Genomic DNA, 20,969 nt, shown 5'->3' on the forward strand with positions numbered 1-20,969 from the left:
CCCCTTCTGTGCTAGGCATAGCTCTAAGTCTGGCAAATACGAGTAAGGACAAGAAAGAATTTGGTAACGCTCTGTTTTTCTGGAAGAACTCACAGTGTCGTGGGGGATTTGCTCAAAGGTAAGGGTGGAAGGACTGGGACCAGGCACTGACCCTCCTTTTACCTCTGTGACTGGCACGAGCTCTGTGGAAACCAGGCACTCAAGTATTGGATGACAACTGTGAACAAAATCAAGACGGTATGGCTTCAAAAGCACAGGAACATTCTAGAGAGTTGGCAGTGGTTCAGAAGCATCCAGAAATGAGAGGCCATGCAGGTTATCAGAAAGAACAAGCACTTTGGAGTCGAAGTGACAGAGGTTAAACCTCAGCTTTGCCACTTGTTTGCTACGTGCCTCTGGCAACTTATTTTGCCTTCCGTTACAGTACCCATCTCAGAAGGTCGCCGTGGGTCCAAAACAGCACATTCATGCGTTTCATAAATGCTTGCCGGGCATTCGGCATGTGCCAGGCACTGTTCTAGGCCCTGAGGATCTAGCGGTGGCCAAAACAAGGTCTCTGCCTTCACACAGCTTGTATTCCAGTGGGTGGAGATCAACAATAGGCTAATAAAACAAATACCAACCATGCCACATGTGAAGATGCTATGAAGAAAAATAAAGCAGTGGCAGGGACAGAGTGGCCAGAAGTGGGTACTATTTTAAAACAGTGTGACCAAGGAAGACCTAGGAACCTTCAGGAAGTGAAGAGAGCCAGAGGCAGAGGGCACAGTCAGTGCAAAGGCCCTGGGGCAGGGGCAGGCCTGATGTACTCTAGGAGCTGTAAGAAGGCCAGTGTGTCTGGACTGGAATGTGCCGGGGGCAAGTGGTAGGAGATGGGGTCTCAGGTAACATGGGAGAAGGGGGTGGTTTATAGTGGGCCTCAGAGATCCTGGCGAAGAGGTGTCTAAGTACAATGGGAAGCTAGCAGTCTTCCGGGCAGAAGAGAGACACTTCTAAAGTAGCCCTCCGGCTGCGGTGTGCAGAGATTACAGAGGTGCCAGGGGAGAGGCAGACAGGCCAGTTGGGTGTTGCAATAACCCAGGTGAGAAAGAAGAGGCAGGGGGCAACTCTAAGACTTCTGGGTTGGGCAGCAAGAAGAATGGGGAGGTCACCGAGTGACACAGAGGCCACTGCTTAAGAGCAAGTGTGGAGATCAAGGGGAGACGGCAACAGGCAGGTGCGGGGATCCGAGGCTGAAGCCCAGGGAGAGACCCGGACTAAGGGTGTAAACGTGGGTGTCATCCGCTAAGAGGACGCATTTACAGCCACGGATGGAGGGCGGCATCCAGGCAGGGCGAGGAGACAGAGGAGGGACTCGATCCAAGGACTGAGCCCCGGGACACACGGATGTTTTGGGAAGAGGAAGAGGAATCTGCAAAGACTCAGAGCCCAAAAGCAGGGCACGGGGGGGAGGGAGATCCTAAGGGAACAGCAGCTGCTCTCATGAAAGGTGAAACCCACCGAGCCCCCACTCTGTGGTTCTGCTGCACAAGACCTCCGCGCTCTGTGACTGAAGGAGCTGCAGGGACCCGGACGCCCCACAAAATAAGCACGGTCGGCAAGCAGTCACCTTAAAAGCAGACACAAAGACCATCACCGTGGCATTTTCACTAAAAGTAGAAGGCAAGAACGAGGGGAAAGGGAGAAGGTAAGTGTTTTCATTTCCTGTTTCCAAAAGGCCCCCACATTGTTACACAGGATTTTTGAACAGAAACAAAGGAATTTTCTTATTCACAGTGTTGGTGATCGACAGTCCTCATGGTAGTTACGTCACACTTAACATGTCACACGGGGTTATAAGACCCCGTGACCTTCACCAAAAGTGCAGCAGACACGACTGCAGCCGTCCCCACCCGCGCCCCAAGCGTGCTGCTGGGACAGCGTCACAACAGCCCTGCGGGCGGGCACTCTGGGCAGCTCCGGTTTACAGGGGCAATGACAGGAGAGTGTCCAGGTGACAACTCCACGTCACATAGCTGGCAGTGGCCCAGCAAGGACACAGACCCCAGCGAGCTTGTCCAGAGCCTGTATCCTCACCGCAGTTTGCTCACGAGCTGGGTCGACGATGACGATGGTGACGGGGACGACCACGGCTCTGTTAACTACGTACAGCAAAATCTGCTCAACTCATTTTCACTCAAATAAGCATCATGTAATCTGTATAATTAATAATACCATGGGCCGTATTAGCGTAGACTCGTACTCCCCTGTCGAGCCAAATGCCAACGAAACGGATCGTGTCCCTTTCATTAGCATCCAGCAACTGGTTTACCTTGACGCACAGAGAAAAGGAAAAGATGAACTGGAGGAAAAATCAACTGTGTGGACTGGGATTAGGAAATAAAGTAAAAGGCCAAGATAAACTGCTTTTAACGTCAGCTGAAGATTTAATGTAGCTCTGGAAGGTTTCAATTATTTACGTGCTTGGTCCATGCAGTGTATATCTGGGCTAATGAGATTCAATTGCTGTGTATAAATCTGAAACAGGACAACCCGATTGTCTAAAGGAAATAGTTGCCTGGGCTCCTGTGTTAATAACTCTTCAAAACAAAGATCATGATTCGGGAAGAGTAACATCATTTCTGCTTCATGTTACTGATTGCAGCAGGAGCTGAGAGAAATGGCTCCATCTGGTCAAACACAAACTCTGAGACGAGGTGCAAAGGATTCAAAGAACCTATTGATCAGTATTGTTGTCCTTCTAATAACAAGACCAACAATAATAATTTACATCGCCTCTTTGTCCTGCGGTGATTATGAAGCCCCAAGGGAACCCTACCTCTTTGTGAAGTTCCCCACGTCTAGCGCTAAGGGCTACGTGACGCCACATAATGATGTGGACGCAGAGACGTTAACAGGTAATTGGCCAGATCGCAGCACTTCCCCGTTAGGGTTTTCAGAAGGGCTTCGCGCACACCGTGGATGATGTCGTAGGTGCTGCAAATACATTTTCAAGCAAAGTGACCCATTTAAGATCAATCCACACACAGTCCTTTAAGACAGGCCTAAACAGGGCGTAGGAGCACAAACGAAGAAGCTATCTCCGCCTGAAGTCAGGGTGGGCTTCTGGAAAGGTAACATCAGGTCCCGGTCATAAAGAAGACACAGCAGGTTTGTCAGAAAGGGCAGGAGGGAGACAAGACCGCCACAGGCAGAGGGAAGAACAGCACGAGGCACCGAGGCAAAGGGACGTGAAGCATTTGGAGCCTGGTTCCCAAGGAGCTTCTGGAAAAGAGGCGGTATTTTCGCTTATCACAGTAAGCGGAGAAGAGCTACGGGCATGTCGCAGCTTGGGGTGAGGGGTACTAAAACTTCTGCGCTACCCTGGCCGGTACCATACCGGGAGGAGCCACTGCATCCGAGATGCCAACGGTGCCTCCGCTGTGAGCGCTGGAGGGCGGGGAGAGTGCCCAGGCAGAGGGGAGACAGGCAGGAGGAGAGCCGGCAAGGTAAACTGAGGCCGCGTGACAGAGACCACACAAGCTTCCCTACGGAGGCAGGCTTTGTACACTGCAAGCCAACGAGAAGCCAACAGGGCGTGGCGAGACCTGCCCTCTGGAACGATCGCTCAGACGTGGAAGATGGAGCGGAGGCAGAACATCAGAAACACAGAGACAGGGAGAACACCTGGACGGCTGTGGCAAGAGTTCCGGCAAGAGTGGGGGGGGGGGGGCGGAGGGGCTGTGGGGAGACGCCGGGAAGGATGCGTGTGGCAATTCTGCATGTGTGGGGACGGCTCACCGCTGGAGATGACAGTTTAGAGTTATCGTTCCCATGGGATTTGATCAGTAAGCATTTGTCACGAGAATGAAGACGAGTACCGGAACACAGAGCTGTCAAACTGAGGGCAGAGTGTAAGACAAGGGGTCTGGAAGTCGGGTACCCTGAACACAGACCCAACACTTAGCCCTGAAGAAAACCGAACGAGACAATAAAAAAAAAACCAGTTACGGAAGCTGTGGCACTGTGCGTTCCCGGAACCCACTCTTCACCCTGCCCCGCAGAGCTAAGTGCCACCTGTGTGCACCAGATATTGAGTTCAGAGAGTGTATTCAAAATATTTTTAAGGTAAAATCCAACTCCAAAGGACTTCACGAGTAGCCTTCTCCCACATTTCAAGTCACCACTGTAAATGCCAGCCTCGTGAGATGTACGTGTCAGAGCTGACGGAACATGCTTCCCGACATTTGGGGGACAAACGCAACTGAAATGTGCCGAAGGAAGGAAGCCGTCGATCTGAATTACAGGGGCTTCAAAGGGAGTCGCTAGAAAAGGCAGACTCCTGGCATAGTGGCGTTTTGGGGTGCGGTTCTAGGGCGCCTCACTGGGCTTTCGCTAATTTAGACGAAGTATTTTTAGGGAATCCTAGGGAAGCTACCAAACGAAACACCCATTCAAATGACAGATGTCAGCGCACCCCTGCCTCTGGGAACAACTATGTTGAAGTAATAGCTAAAGAAACTAGAGATGGAACATACATCTAGTAAATGGTATTTTCGAACAAGGAGAGAGAAAGAAAGGAAGGAAGGGAGGGAGAGAGGAAACAGTATAAACTGCTCCTTGAAATTAGTCCTAAAAAACATGCTTGTGTCAGAAAATAAAAACCACGTAACTCAAAAAAATGTTTTTGAAGATTTAGTCGTCAGAAAACGGAAAACCGGATTTAAACACCCAAGTATTTTTTTTTAAGCCGCTCTGCTCTCGTGCCTGAACGTATCAAATCCATCCGCTTCCTTTACATGGCCCACATCACGAACACGGTACCTCTAAGGCTGCACTTGAACCTGGAAGCTACCGGAAACTCACCTGGAAATGGAGTACAAACGTTAAGATGTAGTGAATACAAGACGAGAGTAAGGAGAAGAAGCTGGTAACCAGGCAGCCTAAAGAGAAAGGACTCAGAGCTCCAGCTGGGGTCTGAGACTTAGCCTGGGGTCTTAGCCTCCCTTAGGCACCAGGCGCCCGCCCTTTCCTTCCTTCCTTCCTTCCTTCCTTCCTTCCTTCCTTCCTTCCTTCCTTCCTTCCTCCCTCCTTTTTTTTTTTTTATGTTTATTTATTTTTGAGAGAGAGAGCACCCGCAGGGGAGGGGAAGAGAGAGTGGGAGACACAGGGTCTGAAGCGGGCTTTGCGCCGACATCAGTGAGCCCGATGCAGGGCTCGAACGCATGAACCACGAGTGCATGGCGGGAGCCAAAGTTGATGCTCAACCAACTGAGCCACCCAGGTGCCCCAGGAGCCCTTTCTAATGGAAGCCACAGTCCCCCTCTCTCACTCAGGGAGGGGTACAGAAGTAAGTGCAGCTACACACGAAAACTGCAGAGATTTCCGGAAGCCTAGCCATCACCTCCCAGGGCGTCACGGACCAAGGTTAGGACCCCTGCAGTTAAAGCAACAGCTAATTAATTATAGCAGATGAAACAGGAACAGGACAGGGAGCTCCCACAAAACGACATCTGTATGTTTTAACGGAAGACGGTGTCTATACCGAACTTAAGATCCCACGCTTTCAGAGCCAAAGCCAAGCATATTTAGCAGAAGCACTACAGACACTTCGCCTAAGAAACCAAGTGGGTCCAGAAAAATTACCAAGGCCACCACCCCACCCCCCGCCCATGCCCCAACGTCGTTTCCTGTTCCTGGAGCGCTGAGTCCCGAGTTCATCTCTGGCGGCGGCGGGGGGGGGGGGGGGGGGGGAGGGGGAAGGGGGGGCTGGGGACTGCAAGGGTAAGTGTCCCCAGAGCAGGCAGGCACCGCACAGTCATGGCGTCTGGGGCAGCTGCAGGTAACTTCTCAAAGATGAACGAACGTCCGGACACTTGAGTCAGACAGACTAGGGTCCCACCTCCACTCTGCCACTTAAGATCTGGGTTTCTCTTCCGGTGTGCCGAGCCGCCCAGCTCCCGGGGTCCCGACCAGGGCTGCGTGAGGTGGCGCATGGAAGGAAGGGAGCTTGGGCCTGGCACAGAGAATGCGCCTAGTAAGTGAGGCAATCTACTTAAGAAATATTTCCAGTATCAGGACAGCCCCTCTGTACCCAGGGAGTTCTATCCCGGAAAGGACAGTGTTTCTTTTATAAATTTGAATCCTAGACTAATGCAGACTTACAATAAGTGCTTATTATGTGAAACAGTAACACAGTTCTAAAAGTCAAAGACCGTACAAAAGGTGACACCCAGAGGCACGTCACCTCTCCCCACGCACCCCCCACCCCGGTGTCTTGCTGCAGGTTGAGCCTTCCTGTGCGTCTCCCCTTAGAGACAAGCAGATGACGGTTACTTTATAAGCTCCTTTCTTACAAACAAGGAAGCGGATTAAGAATACTCCCGCACTTTGCTTTTTTGCTCCTAACAACATGCCCTAGAAACCGCGTCGTAGGAGCCACAGAGGTCTTTCTTGTTCTTTCTCAAAGATGGAGACAGAAATGGGGTGGCTCCATTGTGTGGCCATATCAACAGTTTACTCGGCCACTCTGCTCTGCCCAGGTTATTTCCAGTGTTCCGCAATTGCAAACAGGCTGCAATTAAGGCGTCTGCGGACATGTGCGCTCACACTGTAGGAGGTGTGCGTTGCGGGTATATTCCCGGGGCAGTGCCGCTGGGTCAGAAGGTGCACGTACACACGGCTTTATGAGACGTTGCCGAAGTCCCTCCGAAAGGGCTGCGCCACTCTGCACTCCCGCCAGCAGGGTACGATGGTGTGCGTTTCCTTACGGGCTCACCAATGTGAGAATGTGTTGTTTCGCCTTCTAACTCCTGCAGATCTGGAAGTGAGACTTGGTGCCTCTGAGTGGTTTTGATTTGCATGTCTCGAATTACCGCTAAGGTTGAACATCTCTTCATATGTTTAAGTACCATTTTTATATCTTTTTTTTTTGGGGGGGGGCATGAATTGTCTTTTGTTCCCCTTTATTTTCTATCCCACTTTTGGTCTTTTTTCCCTCTAAGATTTAAAAAATGACCTTAGAAGGGCACCTGGGTGGCTCTGTCGGCTAAGTGTCCGACTCTTGATTTTGGCTCAGGTGATGATCTTAAAGTTTGGGAGTTCAAGCCCCAGGCTGGGCTCCATGCTGATAGCACGGAGCCTGCTTGGGATTCTCTCCCTCTCTCTCCGCCATTCCCCCTGCTCACGTGCCTGCTCTCTCTCAAAATAAACAAACTTAAAAATAAACATAAACATAAAAAATTCCCTTAAGGATATTAGCTCTGTATCGGTGATATATGTCACAAATATTTTCTCCCAGACTATCAGTTGCCTTCTGACTTTATTACGGTGTTTTTGGCCACCTACAAGTTTTTCCCTTTTTATGAACAACGCCCTATCAACTTGAGATGCCACCTTTATCATATGCTAAATGTGCTAAATCTTCATATGTACTTGAGTCTACTTCAAGCCCATTTTATTCTATTAGCCTGATTGTCTACCTATAAGCCAAATACCACACAGTTTCAGTTACAGAAGCTTTAGAGTATGTTTCAATGCCCAACAGACCAGTTTTTTGTTCTGTTTTATTTTGGGTTTTCTGGCGTCTTCCTACCCTTTCTTACATGTTTCTTTTCCATATGAACTTTAATATCAACCGAAAAAAAATCTTTTACTGATTGCATTCAGTTCATTCACATTTCTTGTTATGACTGATACCTACGGACTCAACTTGGTCACACGGTTGAATGGTTATCATGGGTGCTATATTTTCAACGCTTCTTTCTCTGAGCGATGTTTTGTTGGCTCACTCAGTTATTGATTGACTCACTGTATTCAGGAAGGCTTGTATTTTTCTTCTCTTACCTTTGTACTTATCCCTTTTAATGCCTTTAGACTCCCATTTTCTTAGATAGCATTTTAGCATCTCGTTTGTCAATTTTTAGTGGGGTCCTTTCATGTTCATCTATCACACACACAAATACAGTCCTGCATCGACAACTGAACACATCACATGCTCACTGTCGGTCCTTCGGCTCAGGCTCCCCAGCTCAGCTCTTGGTTGGATGAAGCTCACCCTCCGGGAGATTCCACAGGATAGGCTGGCAGGTACAGAATTCTCATATGTTCAAATGGTTCTTCCCGGCTTCACTACTTAAAAGACACATGTATCCTTCATTCACACTTTGAAAATGCCGCTCCATGACCGCCTTGCTTTATATATTGTTTTGGAGACATCTGATGCCAGTCTAATTCTTTCGCCTTGTAAGTTATTGGATTTTTTTGTTTGTTTGTTTGTTTTTTGCTTGGAAGCCTTGAGGATTTTTTTTCTCTATCTTTGAAGTCTGATAGCATTACTAGAATGTTTCTTAGACTTGATTGTTGCTGGTCAATTTCCCAAGTGTCCAGAGAGCCCTTTCAATGTGTACATTCAGCCCTTCTTTAAGTTAAAATTTTTCTAACAGTCTTCCATATTAAGACTATTTGTTCCATTCTTTCATTTTCTCTTCTCCACAGACTAATTATATACATGTTGTTTCTTTGCGTCTGTCTGGCTTCAACCACTTTCCCTCTGACCCTTTCTTACTTCTTTGTCTTAGTTTCATTCTCTCGGTTTCCCCACCTTTCCTCAATGTTCTCTAGCAAATTTCATTGGAGTATCTTTGTCCTTGAATATCTTGAAATTTAGTCTTAATTTCTGAGACGGTTTTATCATCTTCCAAGTTTTCCAGAGTATAATAAATCCTTTCCACTTCTTCATAACCTTTTCATTTCATTTCTGTTCTTAATTTCTGAATTTCTGATTCAAGGACTTTCAAAAAAGTCTCCCCAAATGCTTGGGGAGTACCGTGTTAGACAGTTTTCTTCTGCTTTGTGGTGTTTGTTTCCTTGATGGGGGGCCTGGGGGCATGTCTTCAGTTGAGGTGTTTATTCATTGAACATTTTATTACAAAAAATTTCAAATATCTAAATAGTCAAAAGAACCGTGGGGTGAACATCCATATTCCCACGAGCTAGGTTCTGTGATTGTTACCACTTTGTTCTACTTGCTGTATCACACATCCATCTATCTCTCCACTTACCATCTTCTTTTCTTTTTTTTTATTAAAAAAAATTTTTTTTAACGTTTATTCACCTTTGAGACAGAGACAGAGACAGAGCATGAACGGGGGAGGGTCAGAGAGAGAGGGAGACACAGAATCCGAGGCAGGCTCCAGGCTCTGAGCTGTCGGCACAGAGCCCGACGTGGGGCTCGAACTCACAGACCGTGAGATCATGACCTGAGCTGAAGTTGGACACTTAACTGAGCCACCCAGGTGCCCCCCATCTTATTTTCTTGATGCATCTGAAAGTTGCAGTCGTTGGTAACTTCAACCCTAAACACTCAGGCAAGCATATCCTTAAGGAGAGTTTAATATTTATTTAAAAGAAATTTTTCTGAGGGGCACCCGGGTGGCTCGGTCAGTTAAGTGTCTGACTTTTGATTTTGGCTCAGGTCATGATCTCACGGTTTGTGGGTTCGAGCCCCTCACTGGGCTCTGCGCTGACAGCGCTGGGATTCTCTCTCTGCCCTTCCCCGGCTCATGTTCTCCCTCTCAGAATAACAAACATTAAAAAAATAATGAAATCAAAATTCTGAGGCAAAATCTGCCTGTAATAAAATTGCGTACACCTTTGTGGACCACTCTCTGAATTTTGAAAAGTGTGAACGGCCACCGTAAACCACATCTCTATCAAAATACAGAGCACCTGTACCACCACAGAACGTTCCTTCATGCCCTTCCCGGTCAATGCCTGCCCCATCCCTCCCAGGGCAAATCCTATCCCGATTCTGTCCGCCTTAGTCTTGGCCTGTTCTATAACTTCATATAATGCAACCACACGGTATGTCCTCTTCCGTGCGAGGCCATCCACGATCCTCCTGGTTGTGAGCAGGGTCAGACACAAACAGGGATTGCTTGGTAGCCGCCCAGATTAAAAAACCATCAAGATTTTGCCACACCTGCTGTATCTATCCCTCCTCTTTCTCTGTTGCCGTATTTTAAAGCATACCTCGTATATCACGCCATGTCAGCTCTAAATCCATCAGCATCCACCTTGGAAAACCACACCTTTTGTTTCCGGACCACGCGCTCGTCATCATACCTAACAAAATCACCCCGCATTCCTTGGTATCATTTGGAATTTAGACCATCTTCAGATCATTGGGATTGCTTCAAAAAATGTTTTGCCGCTGGTCTGTTCGAATCGGGATCCAAACAGGGTCCACATTCCACATTTTGCTCTAAAGCCTTTAAGCGCTCCATCCTCCCTGTTGGTCCCCGTCACTGACTTTGTTGAAGAAACACAACTCACTGTCCTGTAGAATGCCCTGCACGCCTTTGCCTTGTGCTTTTTGCCTTTTTTTTTTTTTTTTAAACCTCAGAGTTTTCTATCGCTAATAGACTTCCATTCATGTCACTGCCATTGCAACAAATATTTCTGGAACCACCTTTCTGAGATTTAGTTTGAGATACTGTTTTTGAATATGCTTAATAACTGAATGTACTTCAAGTACCGGCCCTCAAACATTTTGGTCTCGGGACTTCTCTCTACACTCTTGAAAATTATTGAGGACGCCATGGAACTTCCGTTTCTGTGAGCCACAGTTACCAATGTTTACCATATTAACAATAAAACAAATGATTAAAGACTACCAGAGCCGGGACACGTGGGTGGCTCAGCCAAGTTAAACTGACAAGTCTGACTCCTGATTTTGGCTCAGGTCACGAACTCACGTGCGTTTGAGCCCCGCGTCGGGCTCTGTGCTGACAGCTCGGAGCCTGGAGCCTGCTTGGGATTCTCTGTCTCCCCCTCTCTCTGCCCCTCCCCTGCTCACTCTCTATCTCTTGCTCCCTCTCAAAATAAGTAAATAAATAAATAAACGTTAAAAAATTATATCCATAAAAAATAAAGACTATCGGAGCCAATCAATTGGTCTCAGCATGACGACATCATCTTATGTTGCAGAGGTTCTGGAAAACTCCACCGTGAATGTGTGAATAAACAAGTAAAACAGGTGAGCAATGTGTCAGCATTGCCATAAAAACAGTTTGGACGTTGCAGACCTCCTGAAAGGGTCTCTAGGACCCTTGTTGCTAAACCATAATTTGAGACCAGCTGCCACAGAGAATGGATCTGATTTTTGGAGACAAATGTCTTTTGGAACCAGGTTTGGTAAAGCAATTTTGATGTATCCAAAATGAAGAACTATAAAAACAGATTTTTCTTATAAGTCTTATAAAATGGCATTAAAAAAAAAAAAAAACACAAGCATTTAACAAAGAATTCCAGTAATATTCTATGCTGTGACAAAAATGTGAAAACACGGGTAGAGTTCCCTAAACCGACCGTTGTCGCATCACAGACTTTAGCTCCAGATGGTCTTCAGACATCTCCAAGGTCAACCAAGGTCATTATCTAAGTCTTCGCACGTCTGGAAAAAATCTGTGTTGCTCCTTCGGAATTCCTGGAGGGATGTCAATTAGCACAGCCATTCAGGAAAACGCTTTGGCGTTTCCATGGGCAGTCACACGTCCGCACGCCCTACACCGGGCTTTCTCCGCTCTGACACTTTTCATTTTTGGCTGGACGGCCCCCCTTTGAGGTGGGGGGCTGTCCTGTTCGCTGGAAGACGTCTAGCATCGGTCAGGGCTCTACCCACAGGATGCCAGTCACACCCGTCCCCTGAACTTGTGACCGTTAAAAATGTTTCTAGACTGTGCCAGATGTCCCTTGGGAGGCAAAAGTCACTCTGGCTGAGACCACTGCCCTAACCTGAGCATTCAGCTCCTAGGAGTAGCTCCGGGAAAAGCTTGGGCCCGTGGGTCCCAAGGAACACGAACAAGAATTGCAGAGCAGACTGTTCATGGTACAAACACAAAAACCAGAAGCGCATCAGTGACCACTGATCGAAAAATGGTTAACTAAATTAGTATGCTTTCATATAATGGAATATTTCATATTAGCAAAATGAATAAGCTATAGCTAAACCAACAATTTGAATCAAATTAAGTAAAAAAAAAAAAAAAAATTAAGTCCCTGCAGACAACATATGATATCTTTTAAAAATAATTAAGTACAACAGGCCACATTAAAGAGTACACTAAGAATACACAGTACATGTTAAAGCTTCCCTCATAAAAGGCCAGGGAAGAGAATAATAAACAGGGGAGAGACAAGAGTTCCTTACAGGGCAGGGGACGGGAGGAGATACTCACAGGGTGTACAGATTGCAGATAAATTCTAGCTCTGGGGCTGGGTGGTAGGTTCACACATTAAAGAGATACGAAGGGGCCACGCCTGGATCAATGATGACAGTGTGCCATGAATCAAGGATTGTGATCAATTCAGTTTTGCACACCTAACGTTAAAATAAAATTTAAAAGATCCCAGTCCTCCACACAGTCTGTGAGTCTGGTCTACCGCTCCTGTGGTCTCACCTCCTCTGCTGGCGCCCAGCCCTCCGGGCACCCTAGCCTCCTTGGTTTTATCTGAACACACCCACTGTCATCCAGCTAGGGTCTCTGGTACCTGTGCCGCCTCTCCCGGACCCAGCTCAGCACGTCACCCCACTTCCTGCAGGTGGCTACTCACAGAGGGCTTCCTGACCCCCAGCCCCACCCCTATGGCACCTCTGTTTCTCTCCAGCCCTGTTCCGCTTCTTTCCCCCTCAGCCTGATCGCCATCTGCCATCGTATTACACAACAACTGGCTGGTGTCCCATCCATTTTCCGTTCTCAACACAGGCTCCATGAGCGCGGGGACTTGGGTCGGTGCCGAACAGCACCCCCAACCATGTCTTTCTCTCCTGGTGCTCTGAGTATTTACTGAATAAGTGAATGGATGCTTTAGCAACCTAGCTCATAAAACAGTGTGATGCCAAAGCTGGGACTTACCGAACAGCCCGCCTTCACTGGAACTCCAAGGGCTCCACGGGTTTAATACTGTTTCTCAAAACAGTGCCGCACAGATTACCTGAGGCTTGGGTGGGGCACCTGTGAAATGAGGTTCTTGGGCTCTATCCTGGAGCTGCAGAATCAGAATTTCTGCGCTGTCTGCCAGGGATGTGCACTTCTCCCAAACTACACTGGTGATTCCTGGGCTGACAAAAGTCTGAGGACTACTGAACCCAGTGGAGACGTCGAAGCCCAGGGGAGGTAAGCAGTTCAGCTGTTCAACAGTCTTCCCTACCGCAAGAGCTTCTGCTAGAGCAAAATGATATAATGTGCCTGAATGGTTTAAAAAAGATGTGTTGTTCAGGGGCACCTGGGTGGCTCAGTCGGTTAAGCGTCCGACTCGGCTCGGGTCATGATCTCACAGTCCGTGAGTTCGAGCCCCGTCTTGGGCTCTGTGCTGACAGCTCGGAGCCTGGAGCCTGCTTCGGATTCTGTGTCTCCCTCTCTCTCTGCTCCTCCCCCACTCATGCGCGCGCGCTCTCTCTCTCTCTCTCTTCTCTCTCTCTCTCTCAAAAATAAATAAACATTAAAAAAAATTTTTTTAAATAAAAACGTAAGTAACTAAGTAAAAAGATGTGTCGTTCAAATGCAAGGCATGAGTATGTTAAAAAATTAAAGGTTAGTTAACGTGTATTTAGAAAGATTGATAAATGAGTCTCATCCCTTGTAAATCATACACTGTAAATAAAGAGTTACTCACAAATTAATCAAGGTATATTTCAAATATCATGGTTGAGGTTTCATCTTTTTCTTCTTTTCTACGTTTGTATACCTAGCGGATCAGTCAAAAATTGTAGATTAATATTTTAAATGCCAAAAGAAGCCAGCTGCTTGTTCTAGTCTCTGACTCAGTTAAGCTCTTACAATATTTTGACTGTTTGAAGAAAATTAATAATGGGATGTTAGGTGGTAGATTAACTGAAACTAAATATCAACATAGCTAGATTTATTTTTGGATGGCTGAGCTCATCCCTTCAAAGAACGGAAACAGGATTTATTATATCATGAGTTATGAACTTACACAACACCAAAACGGCCCCCTCCACCCCCCAACAGAGCAGAGAGCCAGCCACAGCATATTTAAAGATTATGTAAGAGGCTGAGAGTTTATGTTTCCCATCAGCTAGGACTTGGCATTTACAGGATACAGTCAATTACCTAAGGCTCACGAAGACGCCAGAAGTTAAGACAGTAATTGGAGTCAAACTAGTACCAATGCTCACTGCTTCTCCCTTGAGTAGAAGGTCCCCCCCTGCAGCCAATGCAAGCAAACTGATACATACAGAAAAGAAAGATGCTTTTATTGGTCACTCACGCATCTATTCAGCAAACACTCCCCGAGCACCCCACCTGTCCTGCCTTCCCTCCTCCAGCCCCACCTGATATGCACGCACTACCTGGGGGTCCACACGTGTGACTGGGTACGTCGAACACAGTGCCCAGGCGGAAGGCGATCGCTCCTGACGTTTCTGATGGGCTCTAGAGCCCCGATGCTTCCAGCCAACACAGAAAGGCTGGTTTCACTTCTGATGTGCCAAATTGACCCCAATCACCTTAAAAAGTGCCAATCCTATACTCTCCGGTTTCTCTTTTCCCCTTCTAGACTGTGAAGAAAACTTGATGATAGACCGTGGCTCCCCATTACAGATCTCTGTACATCTAAGGCACTTGGCTGCCTTTTAGCAGCGAATGCTTGGTGAAGGGGAAAACCCAAACGGGATCACCACACCTGCCTTTTGTTCACAGAATCCCCTGGAGGTCAATGACTTTATGCCGTTTTCCTGTGTGTGTGCACAAAAACATCGCCACCGCGCCCCCCCTGTACTCACACACCCAAACCGGAAGAGATCTGTAACAACAAGATCGGCACGACAGGCAATCACGGAAGAGAGGCCATTTAACTGGAGCTGTTTCTGGACCCCCCTTGTACGCCAGTGTGGGCACCGTGCCGCTGCGTCTTAGGACTCGAGTGGCCCTGAGGAGAGAGCGGTCTGCTCTACTGTTCTCAGTGCTCCCCTTCCTCCTCCAGACAGAGGCCAGCACTGGCTCCAGGCCTTGGGTCCAACATCCACATTTATGATGCTCAGGCGACTATTGTTTAGAAAGCACCACTGGAAACAACCCAAACACACACAGAGAGAAAGAATACAGCGTACATAGTGACAGAAGGGACTGCTACCTAGCAATGAAGATGGTCAAACTACCAGATCCAACCACCAACATGGATACGTCTCAGAAACCACACACACACACACACACACACACACACACACACACACACACACACACAGGAAAGGAATACACAGTATGACACTATTTTTATAAAGTTCAGAATGCTTTAACCAAACTAATTTGTGCATTACCTAGGAATGCATGCCCACATGGTAAACTGCATTTAAAAAGGAAGAGAAGAGGAGGATTACCAGGATAGTGGTGACTCTGGATGGAGAGGCAGGGACTGGGGAGGGGCACACACTGGTTAGGCTCTGCTTCTCAAACCGACTGGGGAGCGCTTGGGCTTATCCCTACGCTTTAGAACTGGCATACACGTTACACACATTCGTTTGTATGTATCAAATTACAGAAAAAACCCTTCAGAAGAAATGATCAGCTCACGCCTGGCGACCCAAGCCTTACCTGCCACCATCAGGAGCTATAAGCGACGGGAGGAGAAAGGCACCCGGAGACTTGGGAGTGGCGTCCTGGCTGTGGGGCCCAGGAGAACCTCCTGTCCCCGGCTTTCTCACTTGTGACAAGAAAACCAAGTGGACACTGACCTTCCCGGCCCTGCCTCTCTCTCCCTGGGGAATCATCGCCTCCGGCCCGCACAGTTCCCTGGGGTCATCACGGGAGCGGGAGCGACCAAAGGGAAGCCTGGCCGGAGTGCTCGCCCAGGGTGCAGGAGCACAGGCATGGGATGGAAGGCTGGGGACACTGAAGCATCTGGGCCAGAGGGTCTCAGAGGACCATCATCCTGCTCTGGACACCCCCGGGACGCCCTGGTGTCTGTCCCTCCTGGCAGATCAGCTCTACCTTCGCGTGTGGGAGCATCCGGCATCATTAGAAAGCAAACAAAAACAAAAGCGAACCCTTTTCTTGCCTGAGGGAATCAGACCGGGTTTCTGTCGACTGCACTCAAGGAAGTCTGGCCGACTCAGGAGGACATGTCATTTTATACAAAGGCACCGGGGCACTTCGGGCCTTGGCCGAGGAAGGGAAGAGGAGAGGTCACCAGAGACAGCTCGTGTGCGTCCTGTTCACCGGCCGAGAGCATCTTGCCCTGTCAGCCTTGCTCACCTCCCAAAGCTTTCCAGCACAAGCTGTACATCAGATGCACACACCCCATTCCAGACGAATCTCCAGGAAAACCACGCTTTCAACTCTCGCCTGGCCCTCCTGCCCACGCTGCAGGTCCCACGCGTTCTCTGCGGAAGACACAGGAGCGGCTGAACGGCAAGGGCACTGGAGGAGCCGCCGGTCTCGCTCCTGTGCCAGGTGGGAACCCCCTTCGTCTCAGAGAGGGCGTCCGTGCAGCAGCAGCAAATGGCCTGGAGGCCTGCAATCTAATAAAACGCCATCTTGTAAAAGTAAAAACCAAGTAAGACAATTACGTTAAAAGTGTGACTTGCCACCCAGCAATGGGATTCCGAATCACATCCCTCACTGCCCTTCCTATCAAGACGCACCGCCTTCTGTGAATTCCTGCGTCACCTCGGGAAGGTAACAGCGAGCTGGCTGGATGCGCATCGTACTCCGAATGAGCCACGCCTGGGGATAAAAATGTGCACATAAAACCAGGTGTAAAACGGGGTTCTTCCCCTGCACCGAGCCCGTAACTCTCTCATCGGCCTGTTAAAACGGCAGCCCCATGGGAAAGCAGATGGGGCTGACGGGTCATTGGAAATAAAAGCCGCTTTCTCGGGTGGAAGTAACTCTAATATCCCAGACTTGTTTACCTGTGATCCTGTTCTCTCTGTCCATCCCCCTCGATGCCAAATCCCTGCCTCCATCACGAAATGAAAGCTCAATGGCCCAGAGATAATTTGAACAAACCTATTTCACTGGGGACATTCTCATTTTTATCTTCATTAACTCCGTGGTCCCTGTCAAGTATGCTGAAAGCAGGATTTATGCTTTAGCTGCTGGGTGGAGAGGATCTTAAAATTTAGACAATTTGTACGTTTAACTGAGGCAGAAGATATTACAGGTTTTGTAGACAGATACAAACTGCTTTCTTTCTCTAGTAAAAGAAAACCGTTATCACCTCAATCACTGTATTTTTTAACTGAAAGAATTTTATAGTACGATACCCTGGTGAAGTTCACTAATTTTTTCTCACAAACGAAACAACACGCATTTATTTCATAAGCCCACATCTCTTAAGAGAAAAAAACACACGCGCGCACACACACACACACACACACACGCACACACACACACGCACACACAGTAAGCCTGTTCTCAGGTGAATGGCTAGAGTGAACAGTGGCTCATCCTGGGTGACTGGCTCTTTATAAAAATCTGCAAAAGTCAGAAATGCTAACGTATGGGGAGTTCACACGAGGCCCCAGAGCAGCAGCAACTGACAAGACACGAAAAACACTCCATCCTGAATCCCATCTCCCTGATGCCCACAAAACACCATCACTCTGATTCAATTAATTCTACTTTTTTTTTTAATGTTGATTTATTTACTTTAGAGAAACAGAGAGAGGGAGAGAGAATGAGCAGAGGAGGGGCAGAGAGAGAGGATCTCGAGCAGACTCCTCGCTCAGCACAGAGCTGGACAGCGGGCTCGATCTCCTGACTGTGGGATCGTGACCTGAGCCGAAATCAAGAGTCGGACGCTCAGCCGACTGAGCCACCCAGGTGCCCCAATTCTGCTTTCTGTAAAATGTGGTGGCTCCTCAAAACCTGTGTTCAGAGAAGGGTTCTTCCAGCACCCGTCATCACACAGACGATTAGGAGAGCTCCACATCACTGAGGTCTCTGTCTTTCTAATTAAACACAACTCAGCATTTGTGTTCTGGTCTATTTCCCGAGCACACGGGTCTTTGGCGAATTCAAGAGGACACAAACATCGGTGGTGCAGTTATGAGGCATACGTGCTCAGAGCGACTCGAAATCAGAAACGCCCAAATTAGAAACCATCAGCGGTAAGGTCTCAGAACACATTTTTCAAATACATAATGGATTTTAGAAGTGATTTTCCACAGAACCTGGTTCTGTTTGAAGGTGGTGTTTTCCCGAGCAGGCTCCAATAGCTGGGCATTTCTCTGGTCTTTGGACAACATGAAACAGATTCACCAAAACATCACGGACTGACTCACAGGTGACATGGTCCTTCAGGATGTTTCCTCTCTGGTTAATACTTAGATGGGCTCTGCAACTTCATTCAAAAGCAAAGTTTCAATGTGCAAAATTTCTAAACTACAGAATGCCAGTGAACAGAGATATGCCACTCACCATCAAACTGGGATTTAACCTCATTTTCTAGATCCTACGACACAGAACCAGAGACCCAACCTTGAGGCCAGTCTTCTTCTGCGTGGCCCTACAGGTAGGTCCGGTAGAACTTACCAGAAGCATTGCTGATGTTCCATTGGGCCTGGATAAGTGGATGGACATTTCAGGAAACATCCTGTCGATGCGGCTGATCACATCATCAACATACCTACGTGGGAAAAAGAAATGCACACGTATGAACTGGAAACTCAGTCAAAGAAACGCACATCTACGAGGTACTAAAGACTTCTCTCTTCCATTTGCTAATCAGTGCAACAGAGTCAAGGAGGCAAATGGCATTTACAAGTTCTTTTTACCAAAAGTACTACTCCCTTGTTCTTCCTTGTGCCTTTCAGGGCCAACCAGTTCTCAGCGAATTCTTCTGGCATTTACCTCTGTATTTCCACATGACACATTTTTAATGCCGGTTCTGGCTTTTTCATTTCATTTTTTTTTAAGTTTTTATTTAAATTCTAGTTAGTTAACGTGCGGCGTAATGTTCGTTTCGGGTGTACAATATACCGATTCGACACTTCCATGCATCACGACATCACGACAAGTGCGCTCCCTAATCCCCGTCACCTGTTTAACCCATCCCCCCACCCAGCCTCCCCACTGGTCACTATCCGTTTGTTCGCTACAGAGTTAAGGGTCTGTTTCTTGGTTTGCCTCTCACTCTTTTTTTCTTTTTTAACCCCCTTTGCTCATTCGTTTTGTTTCTTAAATTCCACATGAGTGAAATCATATAATATTTGTCTTTCTCTGACTGATTTATTTCACTCAGCATAATACTCTCCAGCCCCATCCATGTCATTGCAAATGGCAAGATTTCATTCTTTTTGTGGCTGGGTAATATTCCACTGTGTATGTATATACACCACTTATATAACTTATTCTTAATCCATTCATCAACTGAGAGACGCTCAGGCTGTTTCCATAATTGGGCTACTGTAAATACTGCTGCTATAAACATTGGGAGGCATGTATCCTTTGAATTAGCATTACTGAATTCTTTAGGTAAATACCCAGTAGTGCGGTTGCTGGATCATCGGGTAGTTCCGTATTTGATTTTTTGAGCCACCTCCATACCGTTTTCCACAGTGTCTCCACCAGTCTGCATTTCCATCAACGGTGCAAGACGGTGCCCCTTTCTCCACATCCTCGCCAAACTTGTTTCTCGTCTTGTTGATTTTAACCATTCTGACAGTTGTGAGGGGGATACCGCACCGATTTGCATTTCTCTGATGATAAGTCATGTTGAGCATTTTTTCATGTGTCTGTTGGCCACCTGTAAGTCTTCTTTGGAAAAATGTCTATTTATGCCTTCTGCCCATTTTTAAATTGGATTATTCCTTTTTGAAGTGTTGAGTTTTGTAAGTTCTTTGTAGATTTTGGATACTAACCCTTTATCAGATATGTCACTTGCAAATATCTTCTCCCATTCTGCCTTTCAGCTTTGTTGATTTTTTTTTTTTTTTTTCACTGTGCAGAAGCTCTTTATTTTGATGTAGTCCCAATAGTTTACTTTTGCTTTCCTTTGCTTCAGGAGGCCTATCTAGAAAAAAGTTGTTACGGCCAATGTCAGAGAAGTTACTGACTGCTTTCTTCAAGGACGTTTATGGTTTCAGGTCTCACATTTAGGTCTTTAATCCATTTTGAATTTATTTTTGGGTATGGCGAGAGAGAATGGTCCAGTTTCATTCTCTTGAATGTGGCTGTCCAGTTTTCCCAACACCATTTGTGGAAGAGACTCTTTCCTACTGGATATTTTTTCCTGCTTTGTCGAAGACTGCTTATATAGTTACAGGTTCATTTCTGGATTCCTATGCTGTCCCACCGGTCTGCATGCCTAGTTTTGTACCAGCACCATACTGTTTTGATGACTACTGCTCCGTAATATGACTTGAAGTCTGCAATTGTGATGCGTCCAGCTTTGCTTTTCGTTTTCAAGACTGCTTTGGCTCTCTGGGGTCTTTTGTGTTTCCAGACACAGTTTAGGATTGTTTGTTCTACTTCTGTGAAAAACGCTGTCGGTATTTTGATAGGGGATTGATTAAATGTGGACCGTTTGGGGTGGTACTGACATTCTAACAATATCTGTCCTTCCAATCCATGAGCACGGAATGTCTTTCCATTTCTTTGTGTCCTCCTCAATTTCTTTCATCATTGGCTTGTAGTTTTCAGAGTCCAAGCTTTCACCTTTTTGGTTATCTTCACTCCTGGGTATCTTACTCTTTCTGGTGCAATTGTGAATGGGACAGAATCCTTAATTTCTCTTTCTGCTGCTCTGTTATTGGTGTACTGAAGTTCAACAGATTTCTGTATGCTGATTTTGTAACTTGAGACTTTACTAATTTATCAGCTCTGGCAGTTTTTTGGTGGTCTTTTGGGATTTCTATATACAGTATCATGTCATCTGCAAATAGTGGAAGTTTTTTCTTCCTTGCCAATCTGGATGCCTTTTACTTATGTTGTCTGATTGCTGTGGCTAGGATGCGTTTTCGTTTT

General features: G+C 47.1%; 1 protein-coding gene across 7 annotated transcripts in view; it reads right to left on the reverse strand.

Moving 5' to 3' along the window:
• MED27 (mediator complex subunit 27) overlaps positions 1 to 20,969 on the reverse strand; it is a 201,438-nt gene that overhangs the window by 49,215 nt on the left and 131,254 nt on the right. For all 7 annotated transcript variants that reach the window (XM_060608296.3, XM_060608295.3, XM_081790967.1 and 4 more), the window contains one exon: positions 18,537 to 18,630. In XM_060608296.3, the coding sequence (XP_060464279.1) occupies positions 18,537 to 18,630 (94 nt within the window). The remainder of the gene's footprint in view (positions 1 to 18,536; positions 18,631 to 20,969) is intronic.

This window comes from Panthera onca, chromosome D4 (genome assembly GCF_046562875.1).
Source record: "Panthera onca isolate mPanOnc1 chromosome D4, mPanOnc1 haplotype 2, whole genome shotgun sequence".
Lineage (NCBI taxonomy): Eukaryota > Metazoa > Chordata > Mammalia > Carnivora > Felidae > Panthera > Panthera onca.